Source organism: Mus musculus, chromosome 4 (assembly GCF_000001635.26).
Source record: "Mus musculus strain C57BL/6J chromosome 4, GRCm38.p6 C57BL/6J".
NCBI lineage: Eukaryota > Metazoa > Chordata > Mammalia > Rodentia > Muridae > Mus > Mus musculus.
The window spans coordinates 129,977,510-129,994,146 of NC_000070.6; the positions used below are offsets into that span (position 1 = coordinate 129,977,510).

Genomic DNA, 16,637 nt, shown 5'->3' on the forward strand with positions numbered 1-16,637 from the left:
CCAGCAGCTCAGAGCTCACTAGGTCTGCTGGCCTTGAGTGTGTGGAAATGAAAATTTATTCTAGGGTGGATCGAGTCCTGCATGGGGTGCTGTCAGCCTCAGGGGTGGGTCCCTTTCTAAACAGGAAGAGGTGATGGTGTCAATCTTCTCCAAGGTATGACCTTGACCCAATCTGGTGGCCAGTTGCCTCAGAGTTACCACAGACAAGGGACCTCTGGGTGAGGCAGGCTCAGAGCTAGCAATGCAGGCTAGTAATGCCAGGCATGGTGGTTTCAGCCCTGGGGGAGGAAGGGTGCTGCCCAGAGAATTGTTCCACAGGTCCCTGAAGGTGAGAATCACAGGTCTACCCTTTGTATCTACTGACACACATACACTTACATCCCCAAACTAGGCACCTTCAGGCACATACCCAATAGCAACATATAGGGACCTCACTGGAAGCTGGAGACTTGCTGGCACCTTAAAGCACAAACAACTAGGTGGGGACAGACATATAGAGAATACATTGTATACATCAGATCCTGGCCACACCCTGGCTCACCAAAGACCGAACACACAAAGACCTGATAACACTGTTTTCATACAAGAAAGCATGTGTGCATGTGCACCCCACACACACACACACACGAGAGAGAGAGAGAGAGAGAGAGAGAGAGAGAGAGAGAGAGAGAGAGAGAGAGAGAGAGAGAGAGAGAGAGAGAAGGCAGGAAGAGGCTGTGAGCATCAGAGGAGATGGAGATGATGCCTGTGAAGGGGCTCGCAGATTCTGGTCCAGAAAGGAACAGAGACCCCTTCCAGAAGGATAAAGACTCTAGGCAGGCCTGGAGGGCTGGTGCATCTATTCATCTTGGCTGCCCTGGGTCTTTCCCTCTGGGCTTTGTACCACCTGGATCCTGCCAAATGGCCTTGTGCCAAGAAGGACATAATGGGCAGAAGCGGGAGTGTGGGGACACCTAGGGCACCAGCTTATGCTGCCGAGCCCCTCTGGGGCCAGCCACTATAGCAGGTGCTTTTCATGTATTGTTAAAAAGAGCCCTCAGGCCTTCCCTAAAATCTCTATGGCCACCCCATTTCACAGATGAGCGACTGACAGAGTCAGACAAGACCCATGTCTCTGCCTTATCCAGGGTTCCTGCAAGACCTTGCTTCAGCCCTGCCCTGTCCTCATCCTCCCTGTCACCTCCCCGAGGGGACAGACCAAGCGCCAGCTGTGGAAAACGATTTATTTCGGGATTAGAGTTGATCTTCCCAAGAAGGCCTGCTCCCTCAGGGTGACAGACTTGGAGAGCTTGACTCCTGGCCCTGGATCCTGCCAGAAGAAGCTGGCCACTGGAGTTTAGGACAGCTGACCAGAGCTGGTAAGGATTGCAGAGAACATGCCCCACCCACACACCCCAGGAGTGCAGCCATCCCTTGGAGTATAGCTGTCATGGCTGGGTGAAGGAGTGAGCCTTCTACCTCACCACCATGGATGGTATAGTCTGCTCCAGGCTGGGGGTGAGGCCTCTGGAAGAAGTCAGCAGGGAAAAGAGGTTCCTGGAGGTTATGGTCCGAGGGGGTGGGGCTCAGAGTGCCTGGCTAATCTGCATATCAGAGTGGGAGTGGGGCTTCGGGTACATGAGTGGGTGGTTGTGTGCGTCAGTGTGTGGGGGGAGAGTCTGTGTGTGTATGGTGTGCCTGGGTGCAGTCTTTGTGTGTGTCTGCCTAGGCTTTGTACGTCAGGAGCTTGGATGTTGCTCTGAGATCTCTGCCCTCTCTCTCTCTCTCTCTCTCTCTCTCTCTCTCTCTCTCTCTCTCTCTGTGTGTGTGTGTGTGTGTGTTCTGCACGGTGGATAGTATTTCCATGCATAACTCTTCTTCTGTTTGTGATTATATGTGGTATAGAGCATATGTGTACAACGCCAGTGTCTGGGTGAATGTAATCTATGTGGACAGGGCGGGGTCGAGTGTAACTGGTGTTATGTGCAGATGACAAGGACAAGGTATTTCCTTGGATTTGGCACGTGCCTGAAACAGTTGCCAGGATCAATCCCTAAGGCCTGAAGCAAGCAATCGTGGGATTACACTAGGGGGAAAGTCATTGAGGCAACATTTGGGTTGTCTCCTTTGAGGAACTGTGTCTGATCCCTGACCCCAGCCTAGAGCTATGGGTGAGGGCATAGATAAGTAGATGGGTGCCCTCTAGACCAGAAAAATGAGGTTGGGGGATTGCATCCTGAGTTGTATATGTAGTAGCATATGAAACTGTGAATCCCTGAGTTTGGCAGTGTGTGAAAGAGAGCCACCTGCCTGTGTAGTCCTAGGCATGCCTGTTAACACAGATGAGGGTCACCTGCCTGTGTAGTCACAGGCATGTAAGTTAACACAGATCTGGTGGGGAAAGGATTGAGAGGGGTGTTCTGCAGGGAAGAGGATCCACATTGAGATGCCATAACACACACACACACACACACACACACACACACACGGTCCAGAATACAACCACACTGGCAGCTCCCACATGACATGGGTTTCATTGGGCCCTTCTCTCTATGGTCTCAGCCAATAGAGGTCCACTCTAAGACTAGGTCTTTCCATTGTGAAGGGCACTGGGACGGGGTCAATTTCAGGACCTGAATTCTGAGTCATCTCTATGTCCCCAGAATCTAAAGCCCTGGGTCTTGAGGAAATCTGAAAGGAGCCTTCAGTCCCACAGATGAGCCAACCTGGGCACAGCAACATCCTAGGCACCTTGTGCTGTCGTCTCTATGGCTCTGGGAAGGCCAAGTAATTATTTCTATTTTACAGAAGGAAAAGAATGAGCCTTAGAGAGGCTCTAAAATCTAAACTCTGTCTAAAAACCACACAGTTCATGATGGATGGAGGCTTCTTATGACCCCAGACTCTTCCATTTTATCCTATGAGAGAGGGAGATGTTGTATGTCTGGTGAGCATGGGTCAAGGGTCATAGCTCAAAAGCTCTGGTGGAGCCAGTTGTCTTGGCTCTCTTTTCATGCAGCCACTCAGTAAGTGCTGACTGAGGACCCACCTGTGCCTGTTGTCGTGCCGGGTGCCAGGGGACCAGCTGTGAATAGACAGACAAGGTCCTGTCTTCATGGAATTCACAGCTCCCAGGCGGTATGCAGGGAGACAGGGGATATGTGTACATAAGAAAAAGAAAGCATGTCTTCAAAGTGATGAGTGCTACCAAGGAAGATCAAGAGGAGTGGCATGAAGCAGTGGGGGAGGGGTGACCTCAGAGGTGTAGCCGGGGAGGGTCATGTGGAAGCTGGCTAGAAGCGGTGAACCATGAGAACTTTAGGACATAGGCTGGAGGTTTTCATGAACAGTGAGGAGATCATGGGATGAGTTAAGGCCCAGGGCATGTGGGGTGAGGGGACAAGACAGGTGTGGAGAAGCTGACAGGGCAGGGGACATGCATAGTTTGGGACTATAAGAAGAAGCAACTGTGTTTACATAGAAGAAACGGTTCAGTTCGCTTCAGGAGAGTGTCCTGGCGTCAGAGAGGTAGGAGTGGGAAGGCAGAGGTGAGGTCCGAGAGTCTGCACACTTGGACTTCGTTAGTGGCAGAGATGCTGTGAAGAGTAGGTGCGCTGGGGATACTTTTGGGGGGTGGGTAGAGGAAGCCATGAACTTGCCGATAGACTGAGTCCCAGTGCCTAGAAGAGAGCAGACACTCCAAACATACCTGTTGGATGACTACTTTAAAAAGAAGCCTTCTTGGTACCAGGCTCTCAATCACTCACGTGCACTGTCTAGTGTGAAGCAAGCATGATGACTGCCCAGCACCCTAACGGACTTCTCTACAATTGGGACCAGAGAAGGCGCACACTGCTCAAACGGACTGCACAGAACCAGGATTCGATCCTCTGGGAGGATTTGGTGAGGGGATATCTAATCCCCCCCTTTCTCCCCAACTCCAAGAACATGGAAAACACCCAACCCAGATTACCCAAGGCCTCTCAACCCGTTTAGACACCAGGACTTCCTGCAGGAGCCTTTTACAGCAGAGCCCTCCCGGACCTATGACCCCCTCCCCCCAGCATGAGGGTGCCATGCATGGGAGCACTGAGGAAGACCTTGCTATGGAGATTATTGAATGGATTTGGGTATTTTGGGGAACATGATGTGAGCTCCTTTTGGTGTCCCAGGTGGTTGTGGGATTGAAAAGACTTTGGTGCCCTGGAATGCCCGGCTGCCTGGCAGTGGCAGGCGAGCAGGAGCTGAGTAGGGGGCACGCCGGGTCTCATCGGCTGAAAGGAAACCTGCCTAGGCTCTGGGCCAAATAAATCATTGGGAAGGGAAGAAGAACATTTTCTCATCTGTTTAAAGGGCAACGAAGCATAGCAGCTCTGGCCCAGCGGGAGGCGAGGCTGGGGCCAGGCGGGTGAGGCCAGGAAGCTCCCTTGCTTGACCCTCATTCTCTCATGAGCTGCCCCGCTGGCCCTGTCTTTGACGGTGTGCTGCCTCCCAGCTGGGATATTGGTGGTAGTTATTCTTAACAAAAAATATTAATTAGTTGCAAATAAGATCATTATTGTAAAAGGCCCCTCCTCAGGGCCTAGCACTTGCTGATCCATACCTTGGACCTTCCCGGACTCCGGGCTGAGCCTGCTTATGCTTTTGTATCATTCCGTACAGGAGGAAGCAGAGGCCCAGGAAACAGAAGGCATTTTCTCAAGGTCACCCAGCACAACAGTAGGTCAGAGTAGGTGGCCCCTTACTGCCTATATGTATGCATTGGGTCCCCTTCATCTCAGAGGTTCCAGAGCAGACTCTCATGGGACACAGAGCTGAGGTCACTGTCCTTTGCCCAGAGTGTAAGGATGCAGGGGTTGGCCCTTTACTCTGTTCAAGCCTTCTGTGATTGAGCTGTGGATGGTGTCTCTTCCCAGGTTATCTCAGCCTCAGGCTCCCTGGAGGGGGGTGGGGGTCCCTCCTGGGGCTAAGATGCATTTTTCTCACCCCCGCCTGGGCTGTTCAGAGAAGTAATTTCTCTTCAACCAGCTGGATTTGAATATGGAAACAATTTGTAATTACTCCAAGTCCTCCTGGGCGGGCAAGCAAGCAGGCAGGCAGGCAGGCGGGTGGCATTATCACCAGAGTGAGTCTGGAAGGGCAGGGGCTCCTGGGAAAGCAGGTGGGGGAAGCCCTCATATGGGGGGGGGCTTCCCAACATCTGTCCTAGTCCAGACAGCTGTACAACCCCTGACAACTCCTGCTGCCTCTACCCAGTTTACCTAGCTTCTCCTTCCAAGGCTGCCCGGTGAGTCCCTCAACACCCACCATTTCCATAGGGCGGGAAGTCAAGAAGTCAGGACTAAGAGAAACAGATAAATAACTTCCCTGTCTCCCGGAGGCGGCCCCTCCCGTCACCCCTTACCCAGCTGGATCTCTGAGAGCCAAGGAAGAGGGTGGCTTTAGAGATCCAGCTGCATCACATCTGTAAGAGACCTGCCTGCCTTTCTCTTGGTGCTAGGTCTCTAGCATGCAAATGATCATGAATATTCATAAAGAGGGAGGCAGGCTCCCTATAGGGAGAGGAAGGGGCTAGAGCTCTGGAGAGCAAATGTTGCAGGGACTTCCAGAGATTGGTCTTTGCATCCTTGTGAGAGCAGTCCATGTCCTAATCACGTTTCCCACTTTTGTCTACCTCCTCAAAGCTCCCAACTCCGCAACTCTGTTGCTTCTCACAGTAGGCAAGAAAAGAAGGAGCCCAGGATTTCCCACTGCGTCTGGTGGCTGTCATTGCCTTGCAGATGGCAAAGCCTGCCTGGCTCAACTCTCACACTGGTAGTTGAGCCTTCTAACTATGCCAGGGTATGTTTGAAGATGCTTATCAAGAATCCAGGAGCTCTGCCTGCCAGTGCGAGGCCCAAGGCATTGGCCTTCTCAGGGCTCCCACAGGAAAAGGGGAGGTGTAAGCCCAGACCGCCTCCCTGTTTCACACAGCTTCATAAATTCCCTTAAGGTGACAGGTGAGCTTCCTTCATCGTCCCTTATTACCTCCTTCCATTAAAGTCGATAATCTCTCCCAATCACTCACAACAAATGTCACCAGGACAGCTTTAGGGGGGAGGGACAGAGGGAAGAGACAGGAGAAGTTCTCTGCCTCTTTTTGGTAACTCCTCTGGGAAGAGGTGGGCTTTTCTCATCTTGCCACAGCCTGTAGGCGACAAAAGTCGAGTTATGGTGGGGGCGGGGGAGGGGAAGTTAGCAATGAATGGGCCGTGGACCACCTTGTCCTTACAGGACTGGTCCCTCCACGTGTGTGAACCTTCCCAAGTATGTCCCAAAGTCATTCCACCCTCGTTGCAAAGCTGCCCCCTGCTGGCTTCTCTGCCCAGAGTCATCGGATTAACCTACTTGTTTTGGCTGCTGTGGTGTGTCCCCAGTCGGCCCACCTTCCTGATGGCAACATGCCCAGGCCACAAACAGCCTGACCAGAGCCCTGAGCCATGGACATCTCTCCGGGTACCGCCTGAGCCGTGTGGGCTTAGGCTCCACCCAACTGTTCCTCGGCACAGTGCCAGGATGGGGTGGGTCTGTGCATCTCTGTGGCTTCTACACAAACAGATGCAACATGGGGGCGCCCCTGGCACAGAGAAAGGCACTTGTGGGAGAAGAGACTTGGGAAAACATGTAACATACTGCACACGTGTAGCATCCCCGTGCCTAGGGACATACAATATCACAGCGATGAACACCAGAATATGCAGTAAACATGCCACGCTGCGGGGGTATGTGTGTTGCTTCTATACCCATAGCATGCTACACACATGTGGCACCTGTGAGCTTCTACATATAATTCTTAAGGCACATGGAAAAAGCAGCATGCATTCAGGACCTGAGCGCATGTCAATGCATATGTGCAGCATTTGCATGCACCCAGCCAGGCAATATTGCAGTGCACACGCAGGGCACCTGTATGCATATATAAAGTTCAGTGCACCGAGTGTCACCTGCATGCACAGGGACACGCAATGCAATATGCACTGCATAATGGGGAGGGGGGAGAAAACGCTTTAGCCTCCACAGCTCGGGAGACCCTGGCTGCGCTAGACGCCACTAGTCTGGGGTTTCGCTGGAGGGGTATCACCGGGAGGCTCACTCTGCAGTCCAGGCGGTCACAGGCAGGGTGGGGGCTTACCCTGGGCTTCTCCCGCGCCGGCGCCTGGGGCCCAGGGTGGGGAGGGGGAGGGCGCGCTTGGCTCGGCTGGCGCTGCTCCCCCTTTAACAGGAGGCGGCGCGCGTCGCCCCCGCCCCCCCGCCCCTTCTCCCGCGGCTCCTCGCGCCCGGCCCGGCGCGCGCCCCCTCCCGGGCCCGGCCCGCGCAGGCGCCGCGTCCCGCCTCGGCCGTCACTCGGCCCGGCGCGCGCTGCGGGCAGCGGCCGGAGCGGCCGGAGGAATCCGGTTCGGTGGCAGCGGCGGCGCTGGGAGGCAGAGAGGAGGATGCGGCACCGGCGATCAGAGGCTGGGGCTGCGGCCGCCACCCGCGAATAGGAGGCGGCGCGCGGCGCGGGCGGTGCTCGGGGCGGGGAGCGGGGGGCGGCGCGGCGAGGAGGCGGCGGCGGCGGCAGGAGCCCGCGCCCGGCCCGGCGCCCGCCCGCCCGCCCCGTGCAGCTCCGCGGTGCTTGCTCTGCACCCGCCGCTCGGCGGAGCGGGAGCCTCGGGCCTCGGCGCGGCTGCGGCGAGCTGCCCTGCGCCCAGCCCGGCCCCCGCCTTAGGGATGGCAAACTTGCGCCCCGCGGCCGCCTCCACTAGCGCCGGCCCCCGCTCCTGCTGCTGACGGCGCCCAGGTGAGTGCTCGGCCCCAGACCCCGGCCGGCCCCGCACTGAACCCTCGCGCGCAGTCCCGAGTGCCCGCACTCAGGGTGCTCCGTGAGCCGGTCTTGCTTAATTCTCCTCCGGCCAGAACAGAGTCTGTCCAGCGCTCACCCAACCCCCGTCTTAAGAGGGACTCCCGAGGCCCGGGCCGAAGCCCCCTTAGTCTCCCGCGAACCCCTTTGCTACCCCCTCCCCCAGCCTGGACCGACCCCTTGCCGTCTGTGTCAAAGTCCCCCACCTTTAGAATCTTGACCCAGACTGCCACACCGCTGTCGCGAGTCTTGCCCTGTCTCGGCCAAGATCCCAGCAGTGCGCCCCCGGTCTTGATTTGAACCCCCTCTCCAACCTGCAGCTCGACTGTCCTCCCCCCTCCCCCATCTCCCCTCCTAGTCTGGCCGCGGGACTCTGGACCTCTCCTCCACTCTGCCCGGAGTCGTTTCGGTCCCCAACTGTGTCTGCTAGTGCCCTCCCCCGCGCCTGCACGGCGACCATGCTTCCCCTCTATTTCTGCCCCGAGTGCCCCTTCCCCCATATCTGCCCAGAGTCCCGCCTTCCCTTTCCAATCTCTGATGCAAGTCCCCTCCCCCTCAGCCTGGAATTGGGGCCGTGTCCCCCTTGCTCCTCCAAGCCCCTTTCCCCAGGCCGTGATCTCCATCGAACCCGCATCCGACTCCCGCGTTCGTCTTTGGCCGGACACCCGCCTCCCTCCCCCCGCATCCTTATCCTCCCACCACCGGTCTCAGAGCCAGGCACCAGACGCACTCTCCTGCACCCCCGGGGGCTGGCATGATTTGGGGGACTGGAGGCTGTGAAGTTGGCGGCCACTCCTGCAGTCGGCTCGGTCCGAGAGCACAGCAGCGGGAAATCCTCCGCGCCACGGCTAGTGCAGAACGGGCGACCAGTCTGTTGCCCGCGGGGGGAGGGGCGCCCGGACCGAGAGATGCCGCCCGCCTGCCCGCCTTGCCAGCTGCCTGCCCGGCCCCTGGGCGTCCTCTGGCGCCCCCTGCCCGCAGCCCGAGACCCACCGCCCCTTCTCGCGCGGACAACCCTGGGTTTCCGCAACCCAAGCGTTCGTTAGGTGTCTAGGTGTCTGCGGGACTGACGCTGGGAAGTCCCTGGGGAGATGAGGTTGGTGGGCGAGGCCAGGTGCCCAAACACTCCTGGTCGTAAGACTATGTGCTTTGGGGAGGGATGGTGTACAAGGGACGAGGGACGGCTCATCCCAACAGCAAGTCAGGAACCCTTTGAGTACCAGGCACAGCTCTACTGAACCTGCTTTTTAGAATGGTCTGGTTGCTTCTTGGTCTTGAGTAGGTATCCCTAGGGAGTTCCTGCCCCCCCTCCCCCCATTACAGCCTTACAAGAGAGGGACTCTATCTGGTTTGGGCATAGAGAAGGGTGTGAACAAATCCACCTGACCCAGGGACAGAGCAGACACCTGAAGAGTGGGGTTCAGCAGTGACACCTTGGTGATGTTTTGGGGGAGGGCAGGAACCAAGACTGACAGAGGTTGATCTTCCTCTCGGTTTCCCTTCTGCCTCCCTCCTCACTACCTTGTCCTGTCTCCTCCCCTCTTTCTCTTCAGAAAGGGGCAGGTCTCATTTAGGGTGTGTGTCAGTGGTGGGTATTTCTGTAACACAAAGGGAGGTCCTAGTTAGTCTCAGCTCTTCTCCCTCCCTCCCAACCCTCAGCTTTTGAAGGTAAGTAGCTGAGACTCAGCCTTTGATGGGATGATCTGGCCACACTACCTAACTAACCTTCCTGAGCCTCAGTTGACCCTCTATAAAATGGGTCAGTGGCCAATGCCCCATGTAGTTGTTGGGAAATGGAATCAGATTGCACTGTGAAGTGTCTGACACCCATCAATACTCATGATGATGCCTTTTGCTGTTGCCTATCAAAGCCAAGGTCAGGTCCCTGCCGACTGCTGAGTCCAAGGAGGAACATAAAAGGAGTTCTATTTTCTTCACTTTAACCTTCAGAATAATAAAGACAGAAAGTACCTTCACCCCTCTTGCCCCCAAGGGGTCCAGGAAGCCTGTGACTGTTAGTTTTTGACTCTTCTTCCCTGGTTCTGCAACATCCTCCCTGACCACAGGGGCAACAGTGAAGGCCAAGCCAAGGGCTCTGAGGTCTAGATTAAAGTATACAGGCCAGGGGAGCGGAACCAGTATAGAGACTCGAGTCAAGGTGCCCAAAGGCAGGCAGTCCGTTAGAGGTGGCCCACATGGAAAACCAGTCACTCTGACATACAGAGCCTTTCTTTCTTCCCAACCATTGGGGATCAGATATTGTCAGGAACTTTCCAGGTTTCTTAGCGCTGCAGGTCAGAGTTAGGGGCAACATGGTCTGAGGGCTGTGGAGTTTGGAGGAGCCTAGCATTGACGTGAGTGCTTCAGTGAAGGGCTGGTAGAAGGAGGAAAGAGCCACGAACCCGTGGTGCTCTCTGGTCGGTTATTCGTCTTCTGGCGGTGCGGCTAGACCGGGGTTCTAGCGGGGAGTGGCAACCTCTGAGCTATCCTCCCGCCGGGGCAGCCCTGACACTGGGGAACAAAAGCTTTCGGTTCCTGTAGCAACCGCTCCAGCTGCTGCAAAGTTCCGGGGAGGCGGGCGGAGGGCGGCTGAGTCACCGCCCCCTCCCCTGCCACCCGCACGCCCCCGCCCCCGGGGGCCGCCCCTCATCCCAGTTGGCTCGGCCAGCCTTTCTCTCGGTGTCTGCCGCAGGCCTCCGGAGCAACCCTCTCTGTCATCGGTCCGGGAAGGCCTCGCCCGGGTCGCCCGCTCCTTCGGTCCCGCCCCCTAGCTCCAGAGGCTGGATGGAGGGTGTGCGCCTCCCTGGGTGCCAGAGCTCTTGGAGAGGGGTCCCCGAGCACCCTGCCCCCAGCTCGAAGCACGGGCGGGAGACCCGGAGGCCCCGTGGCAGGCACCGATGAAGCTGAGGATGAGTGACGGGCGCGTGAATTGGAGCTGCCAGGTGGATAAACGCGACGGATGTGCGCGTCGCCGCGCCCCCTTCCCCGCTAGTCGCCCATCCCCCGCCCAAGGCCAGGGCTTACCACTCCCTGCCCAGTGTCCAAGCTCACATCTGGTCTCCCTCTAGACAAGAGTCGATCTGATCCTGGGGACACTCCGGATAGCCGATTCGGAGGTGCCCCACCCCCTCTGCTCTTCACCTTCCACTCCAGCTGCCTTAGGATCCTTCTTTGGTGCAGAATGGAAGCCTGAGGCTGGGCAGGTCTGTGGGGTCTTCCAGGATCCCCATTCTCTCTGAACCTAGACAGAGAGGAACTCCCAGGAATTCTGGGGGTGCTTGGCTGAGGTCTGGGCTCCTGAGAAAGGTTACTCTAGGCAGCTCCTCTCCCATCTCAGTTAAGAAAAGTCCTGAAGCCTTTTGACCATCTCCACCAATCTTATTTGACCCAGAAAGTTCTGCCTTAGAGCTGACTTTGGCCTCTCTACTTTCTAGAACTTGTACCTTGGGAGGGTCTGTGGTCTTCCTCGACTCTGAGGTGGCAAAGCTACTCTTGGATTAACCCAAATGGCATTCCCTGGTGCAGGAACCCGGACCTCAGGCGAGGGGAGTGTCAGCCCAGTTCTGAGAGACCAGGAACAGAGAGCTCGTAGGTTTGTGGTGGGTCAGGCTACGTGTTAGGGAGGCTGATGGAGAAGGCATGTGCCATTCCAAGAGTAGTGATGACATTGTATTCCCCAGAGAGGGAAACAGAGGTCCAGGTAGTTATGCATGGGTAGTAATCGCTTGGGTTCCTCCAAGTCTTTTTCTTGGATATGGGCTCTGGGTCAATGTCTCTAGGACAGGCCACCACCGCACACTTCAGGAAGATGTCGAGTAAGGCCATGGCTGTGATTCCAGCTCCAGTTGAGTCTTTACCTTACTGTGAAGGGTAAGAAGGTAAAATACCTTCTCTCAGCCTCAGTCTCTCTTTGAAGCAGGAGCTATGAAGCAATGAAGGCTATACCCTGAGGGCGGGGTAAAATCCTGGACTGGGATGAGGTGTCTGAAGGAGACTAAGTGGATGTGGGAACGGGCCAGTGTGTGCAGGTGGCTCCTTTCTGGAGAAGCCAGACCTTGGCAAGGACCAGTTTGGATTTAGCGTTTCTTGATGGACTGGGAGCAGCAGAGGTCCAGGAGATGGGACCAGGGCTCTGTGATGCCCCAGCTTTAAAGACACGGGGAGGGAGCAATGGGTAGTCTCCCATAAGGACAGTCCAACCCGGTTAGCTTGTCATAGACAGAGTCACAGGGCCAAGCACATGTGTGTGTCTACACGTGGGAATAGATGCATCTCTGCATGTATGTGGTGGTCTGACTTCATTGTGTTTAGTGTGGTGTGTGCACGCCCATGTATATATGAGGTCATAATGCTGTGCTGGTCACAGATCTGTATGCATGTGTGCCTGTTCATATGGAGAACACTGTAAATGCATATATATGTGTGTATATCTATAGCTATATCTATCTATCTATCTATCTATCTATCTATCTATCTATCTATCTATCTATCTATCTATCTATCTATCTATCTATCTATCTATCTGTGCATGCATGCTTTTGCGTATGTATATGTCTCTGGGCCCAAGCCTATTGAAGCCCAGGTCTGTTGAGGTGTATGTACACGGAAAGAGGTTCCCTGCCTTGCTCTAGGTGGGGGAGGGGAGGCCAGTTATAATGAGCCCCCACCTCCCCTCTGCTGAGCTGCAGCCATGGCCTGAATTTTGCAGCCTGCTTAAAAATAATTGGGGGCAGCAGGGGGGATTGGTTGTCACTCATCACCCTCTGCCAGCTTTGCTGGTTGCGGCAGCAGCCTGGGCGCAGCAGCCTGGGTGGGCTGAACACTTTGGGACAGGCATGATTGCAGGAGGGAAGGCCAGGCCTCCGGCATCTTTTTCAGCTTTGCTGAGGAGAGTAGGGCAGAGACAGCCTGTTCTGGCTTCTGTTGGTCTTTGGAGGAGGGTAGGGCAGCTCCTCTTGAGTGAGTGAGCCTGGTGCTGCCTGGCCTCCTTCCTTTCCGGGATGGTTGGGGAAGGACAGTGCATGTCTATGACGGGGCTCAGGCCTGGCTCAGAGGTGCCCCATGTGAGAAAGTAGCATTTAGAACTCTGTGCATGCTGCAGCGGGCTTGGACTACTAGGGCTCTAATTTCTGTCCCCTGCTCCTGGAACTATTTAGAACAGTCCTGGGGAAATTTGTCCCTAGGGGACAGCTGTATCTTAGGAAAACCTAGCCACACCTGTGGGCTGTCCTGCAGTGTGTCACTTGTCCACTTGGCCCAAATCCCAAGCAACAAGCTAAGGGAGAGCACAAGCAAGAAGTCCTAGAGTGGAGGGGATGGGGGTGGAGGGGGTGGGGATGGGGGTGCTGATTGTGGGCCTGGCCTGAGGTGCTGAATTACAGTTCTAACTAGTTCACTTTCATGTGATCTTGGGCAGGTGGCCTTGTATTCTTTTCTTTCATGGAAGCGCTGAATCCTGAGGATCCGTGCAGTCCCGTGGGCTATGTGGTGGCAGAGAGGACGGAGGCTGGGTGGCCATGTTAGAACTGGACTGGACTGGAAGGAAGTGAGGCAGATCTAGATTTGCACCAGGCTGTTTTGAGGCAGTGGGCTAAAGGCTGGGTGGGAGTGGTCAGTGTTTCCCTGGCGGTCTGATGGGTGGGAAGGTAGCTGCAGCCTTCTGCCTTGCCTTGCAGGGTGCGTCTTAGGTCTTATATGCCCTGCCTGGAGTGAGTTTGCTCTTGCTGGCTGATCAGCTGAGCATAGTACTTTGAGGGAAGGAAGTCAAGAGACTGGCCTTCACTCTTCAGACTTTGAGAGAACACATTAAGAGCGAGCGGCAGGCCCTTTCCCCGGCCTTGGAAGCCAATCCTGTGGAGAAGACAGGCTTTGGCGGGAATGAACTGTGCCCATTTTGTAGATCAGAAAATCAAGGTTCATGAGGCTCACCCACCCAGCAAGTGGCTAGCTGAGCTGGGCCGAAGCCTGGTACCTCCCTCCTCATTCCCACAGCAGCGGTACCCATGGCATTCAAACTGGCAATATCCTGTCTTCCACGGGCAATGGCTGGGTTGGGCACAGTTGCTGGCACCTGGCAGTGACTCCACCCCTTCCTTTCTTGCTCAGTGAAGGGAGAGAGTGAGAACATTGTTCCGGGAATAACCTTGAATCTCGCTGATTTATAAAAAAGCAAATGGTTGTCAAACACCGCCACTTTGGCTGCTGGATTACACACGGCACTCCTCGTGGCTGATCACGACACGCTGTGACTGAGAGCGGTGTCTCTGGAGGATCAAGGGGTGTAGGGACGGCACTCGATGTGTATGTCAGGCCCAGACACCTCTGGCCGGCATGCTGAGCAGGAGGAGCTGTACATGATATTGATAACTAAGGTTCTCAGATATCAACCAGCCTCTGAGCCTCCTCCTGAAACTTTCCCCTAAGTTATCTCATTTTGCCCTTGTAGGAGAGATGAGAAAGGTACATTTTATAGGATACCATGAGATAGCTCCAGCTATTTTACAGAAAGAAAAACCAAGTCAGAGAGAGGTCATCTTCCTGGTGTAAGGTCACAGACAGGCCCAAGTGACTTTAAAAAGCATGGTCAGAACCACAGGTCCCACTACTTGCGACTGTCCCTGGAGCCCCAGAGCACTTGCTGTCTGACCTAGAGTCCCACTGACTTCTGTTTTTTTTTCCCCCCACAGGGCAAGGGACATAGGATGACCCCAGCCTGTCCCCTCTTACTGTCTGTGATTCTGTCCCTGCGCCTGGCCACGGCCTTCGACCCTGCCCCCAGTGCCTGCTCTGCCCTGGCCTCGGGCGTGCTCTACGGGGCCTTCTCGCTGCAGGACCTCTTTCCCACCATCGCCTCGGGCTGCTCCTGGACCCTGGAGAACCCAGACCCCACCAAGTACTCCCTCTACCTGCGCTTCAACCGGCAGGAGCAGGTTTGCACACACTTTGCCCCGCGCCTGCTGCCCCTGGACCACTACCTGGTCAACTTTACCTGCCTGCGGCCTGGTCCAGAGGAAGCCACAGCCCGGGCTGAGTCGGAGGTGGGACGGCCAGAGGAGGAGGAGGAGGAGGCGGCGGCAGCAGCATCAGGGTTGGAGTTGTGTGGTGGCTCAGGCCCCTTTACCTTTCTGCACTTCGACAAGAACTTTGTGCAGCTGTGCCTGTCGGCTGAGCCCTCTGAGGCCCCTCGTCTGCTAGCGCCTGCTGCCCTGGCCTTCCGTTTTGTGGAGGTCTTGCTGATCAACAACAACAACTCCAGCCAGTTCACCTGTGGTGTGCTCTGCCGCTGGAGTGAGGAGTGTGGCCGGGCTGCAGGCAGGGCTTGTGGCTTTGCACAGCCAGGGTGTAGTTGTCCTGGGGAGGCAGGGGCCAACCCCGCCACCACCACATCTCCGGGGCCTCCGGTTGCCCACACCCTGTCCAATGCCCTGGTGCCCGGGGGCCCAGCCCCTCCTGCTGAGGCCGACTTGCACTCGGGGAGCAGCAATGACCTGTTCACCACCGAGATGAGATATGGTGAGTCTGAGCGAGGCCCGATGGGGGCGGGGCATCAAGGGGATTGCCGGTGTGCTGGTGTCCATCCTGGCTGGTCCCTGCCATTTGCAGAGTCATTCACGGATGTCGCCTCTGCGCTCAGCCTTGTCCAGATGGAAAGGTCATCAAAATCAGATCTCACTTGAGCGGGATGCAGATGAGGGAGTTCAGAGTGAGGTCGATACCTGGGCAAGGGACCTTTCAATGGCCAGTGGAGCTTCCTAAAGAGAAGGGTGTGGGAGGGCAGACCTGCAGAACAGGTGGGAAGGAGACAGAGCCCAGGAGCCTGGAGGGCATCTCAGGCAGATGGAGCTAAAGGGCACTGAAGCCCAAAGCTGGAGCGAGTGGCCGTGGCAGACCCTGGCTCTGTGAGCTGACAGATTTGCCTGGAAGCTGCAGTAGACAGGGAGCTGAGATGGATTCCTGCCCACACAGGTCAATGGCTTTTGGCAGTACCCCAGGGTCAGGGCAGAAGGGGGTGAGGAAGGGTGTGCCTGGGTGGAGAGGCCTGAGCTCTGAGGATGCCTCTGAGGCCTAGGCTGGCTCAGCTCCCAGTGTCCCATCTCCCCCACTGGGCCCATGTCTTCTGGGACCCAGGCTGCCAGCTGCTGGCACTTCTTGCTGACTGGGCAAAAGCTCTTCGAGTCCTTGCGCCTGCCTGCTCCCACACCCACCCCAGCTTCACAGTCATGGCCACCTTCCACTGACCCGCTTCCTGTAGCTTCTAGTCCCAGCTCTCACCCGCCAGCTGGACCCTCCATGCTTGGTGACCATGCTGAGCCAAAGAACCGACTTAGGGGCCAGCGGGAGAGACACCAGAGATAGATGGGAGAGAGAGCAGGTTCTGGGAGCTGGTCCATGGATTGGGAGGCCCTTTGCGTCTCTGGGCCTCAGTTTCCCCAAATGCTGGCCTGCCCTGGAGAGGGGATGCATTTAGGTCTTGTCGCGTGTTTACAAAGAGTCAAGGAGGCTCACGTGAGGGCACTGGAGGGACTAGAAGAGGGCAGAATCTTTCCCTCTTCCTGTTTTGGAGACTAGAGCCCAGGAGCTGGGTGCTATCTTTGAGGATTTGTATCATTAACAAAGGACACGGTTTCTCTGAAACTGGGAGGTGTCCCTGAATTAGTCAGAAGGGGAGTTATGGAAATGGCTTCTCCCAGTGCAGGGGGAACTTTTTGCCCTCCCCCATGAAACATCTGGCATCATGCCCACAGTGTGCACAGTGAGCACCCAGTGGCCTTGCTGTGGC

At 56.2% G+C, this 16,637-nt stretch overlaps 1 protein-coding gene across 15 annotated transcripts in view; it reads left to right on the forward strand.

Annotated features, from left to right (window-relative positions):
* Nucleotides 1-7,263: 7,263 nt before the first annotated feature.
* The window catches only part of Adgrb2 (adhesion G protein-coupled receptor B2), a 37,861-nt gene continuing 28,487 nt past the window's right edge, over nt 7,264-16,637 (forward strand). For 7 of the 15 annotated variants that reach the window (NM_001290715.2, NM_173071.4, NM_001377056.1 and 4 more), the window contains exons 1-2: nt 7,361-7,798; nt 14,545-15,370. In NM_001290715.2, coding sequence (NP_001277644.1) covers nt 14,560-15,370 — 811 coding nt within the window. In that variant the 5' untranslated portion in view covers nt 7,361-7,798; nt 14,545-14,559. Of the gene's footprint in view, nt 7,799-14,544; nt 15,371-16,637 lie in introns of those variants that run through there. The other 8 variants (XM_011240507.2, XM_030253457.1, XM_030253456.1 and 5 more) reach the window with 2 other exon arrangements.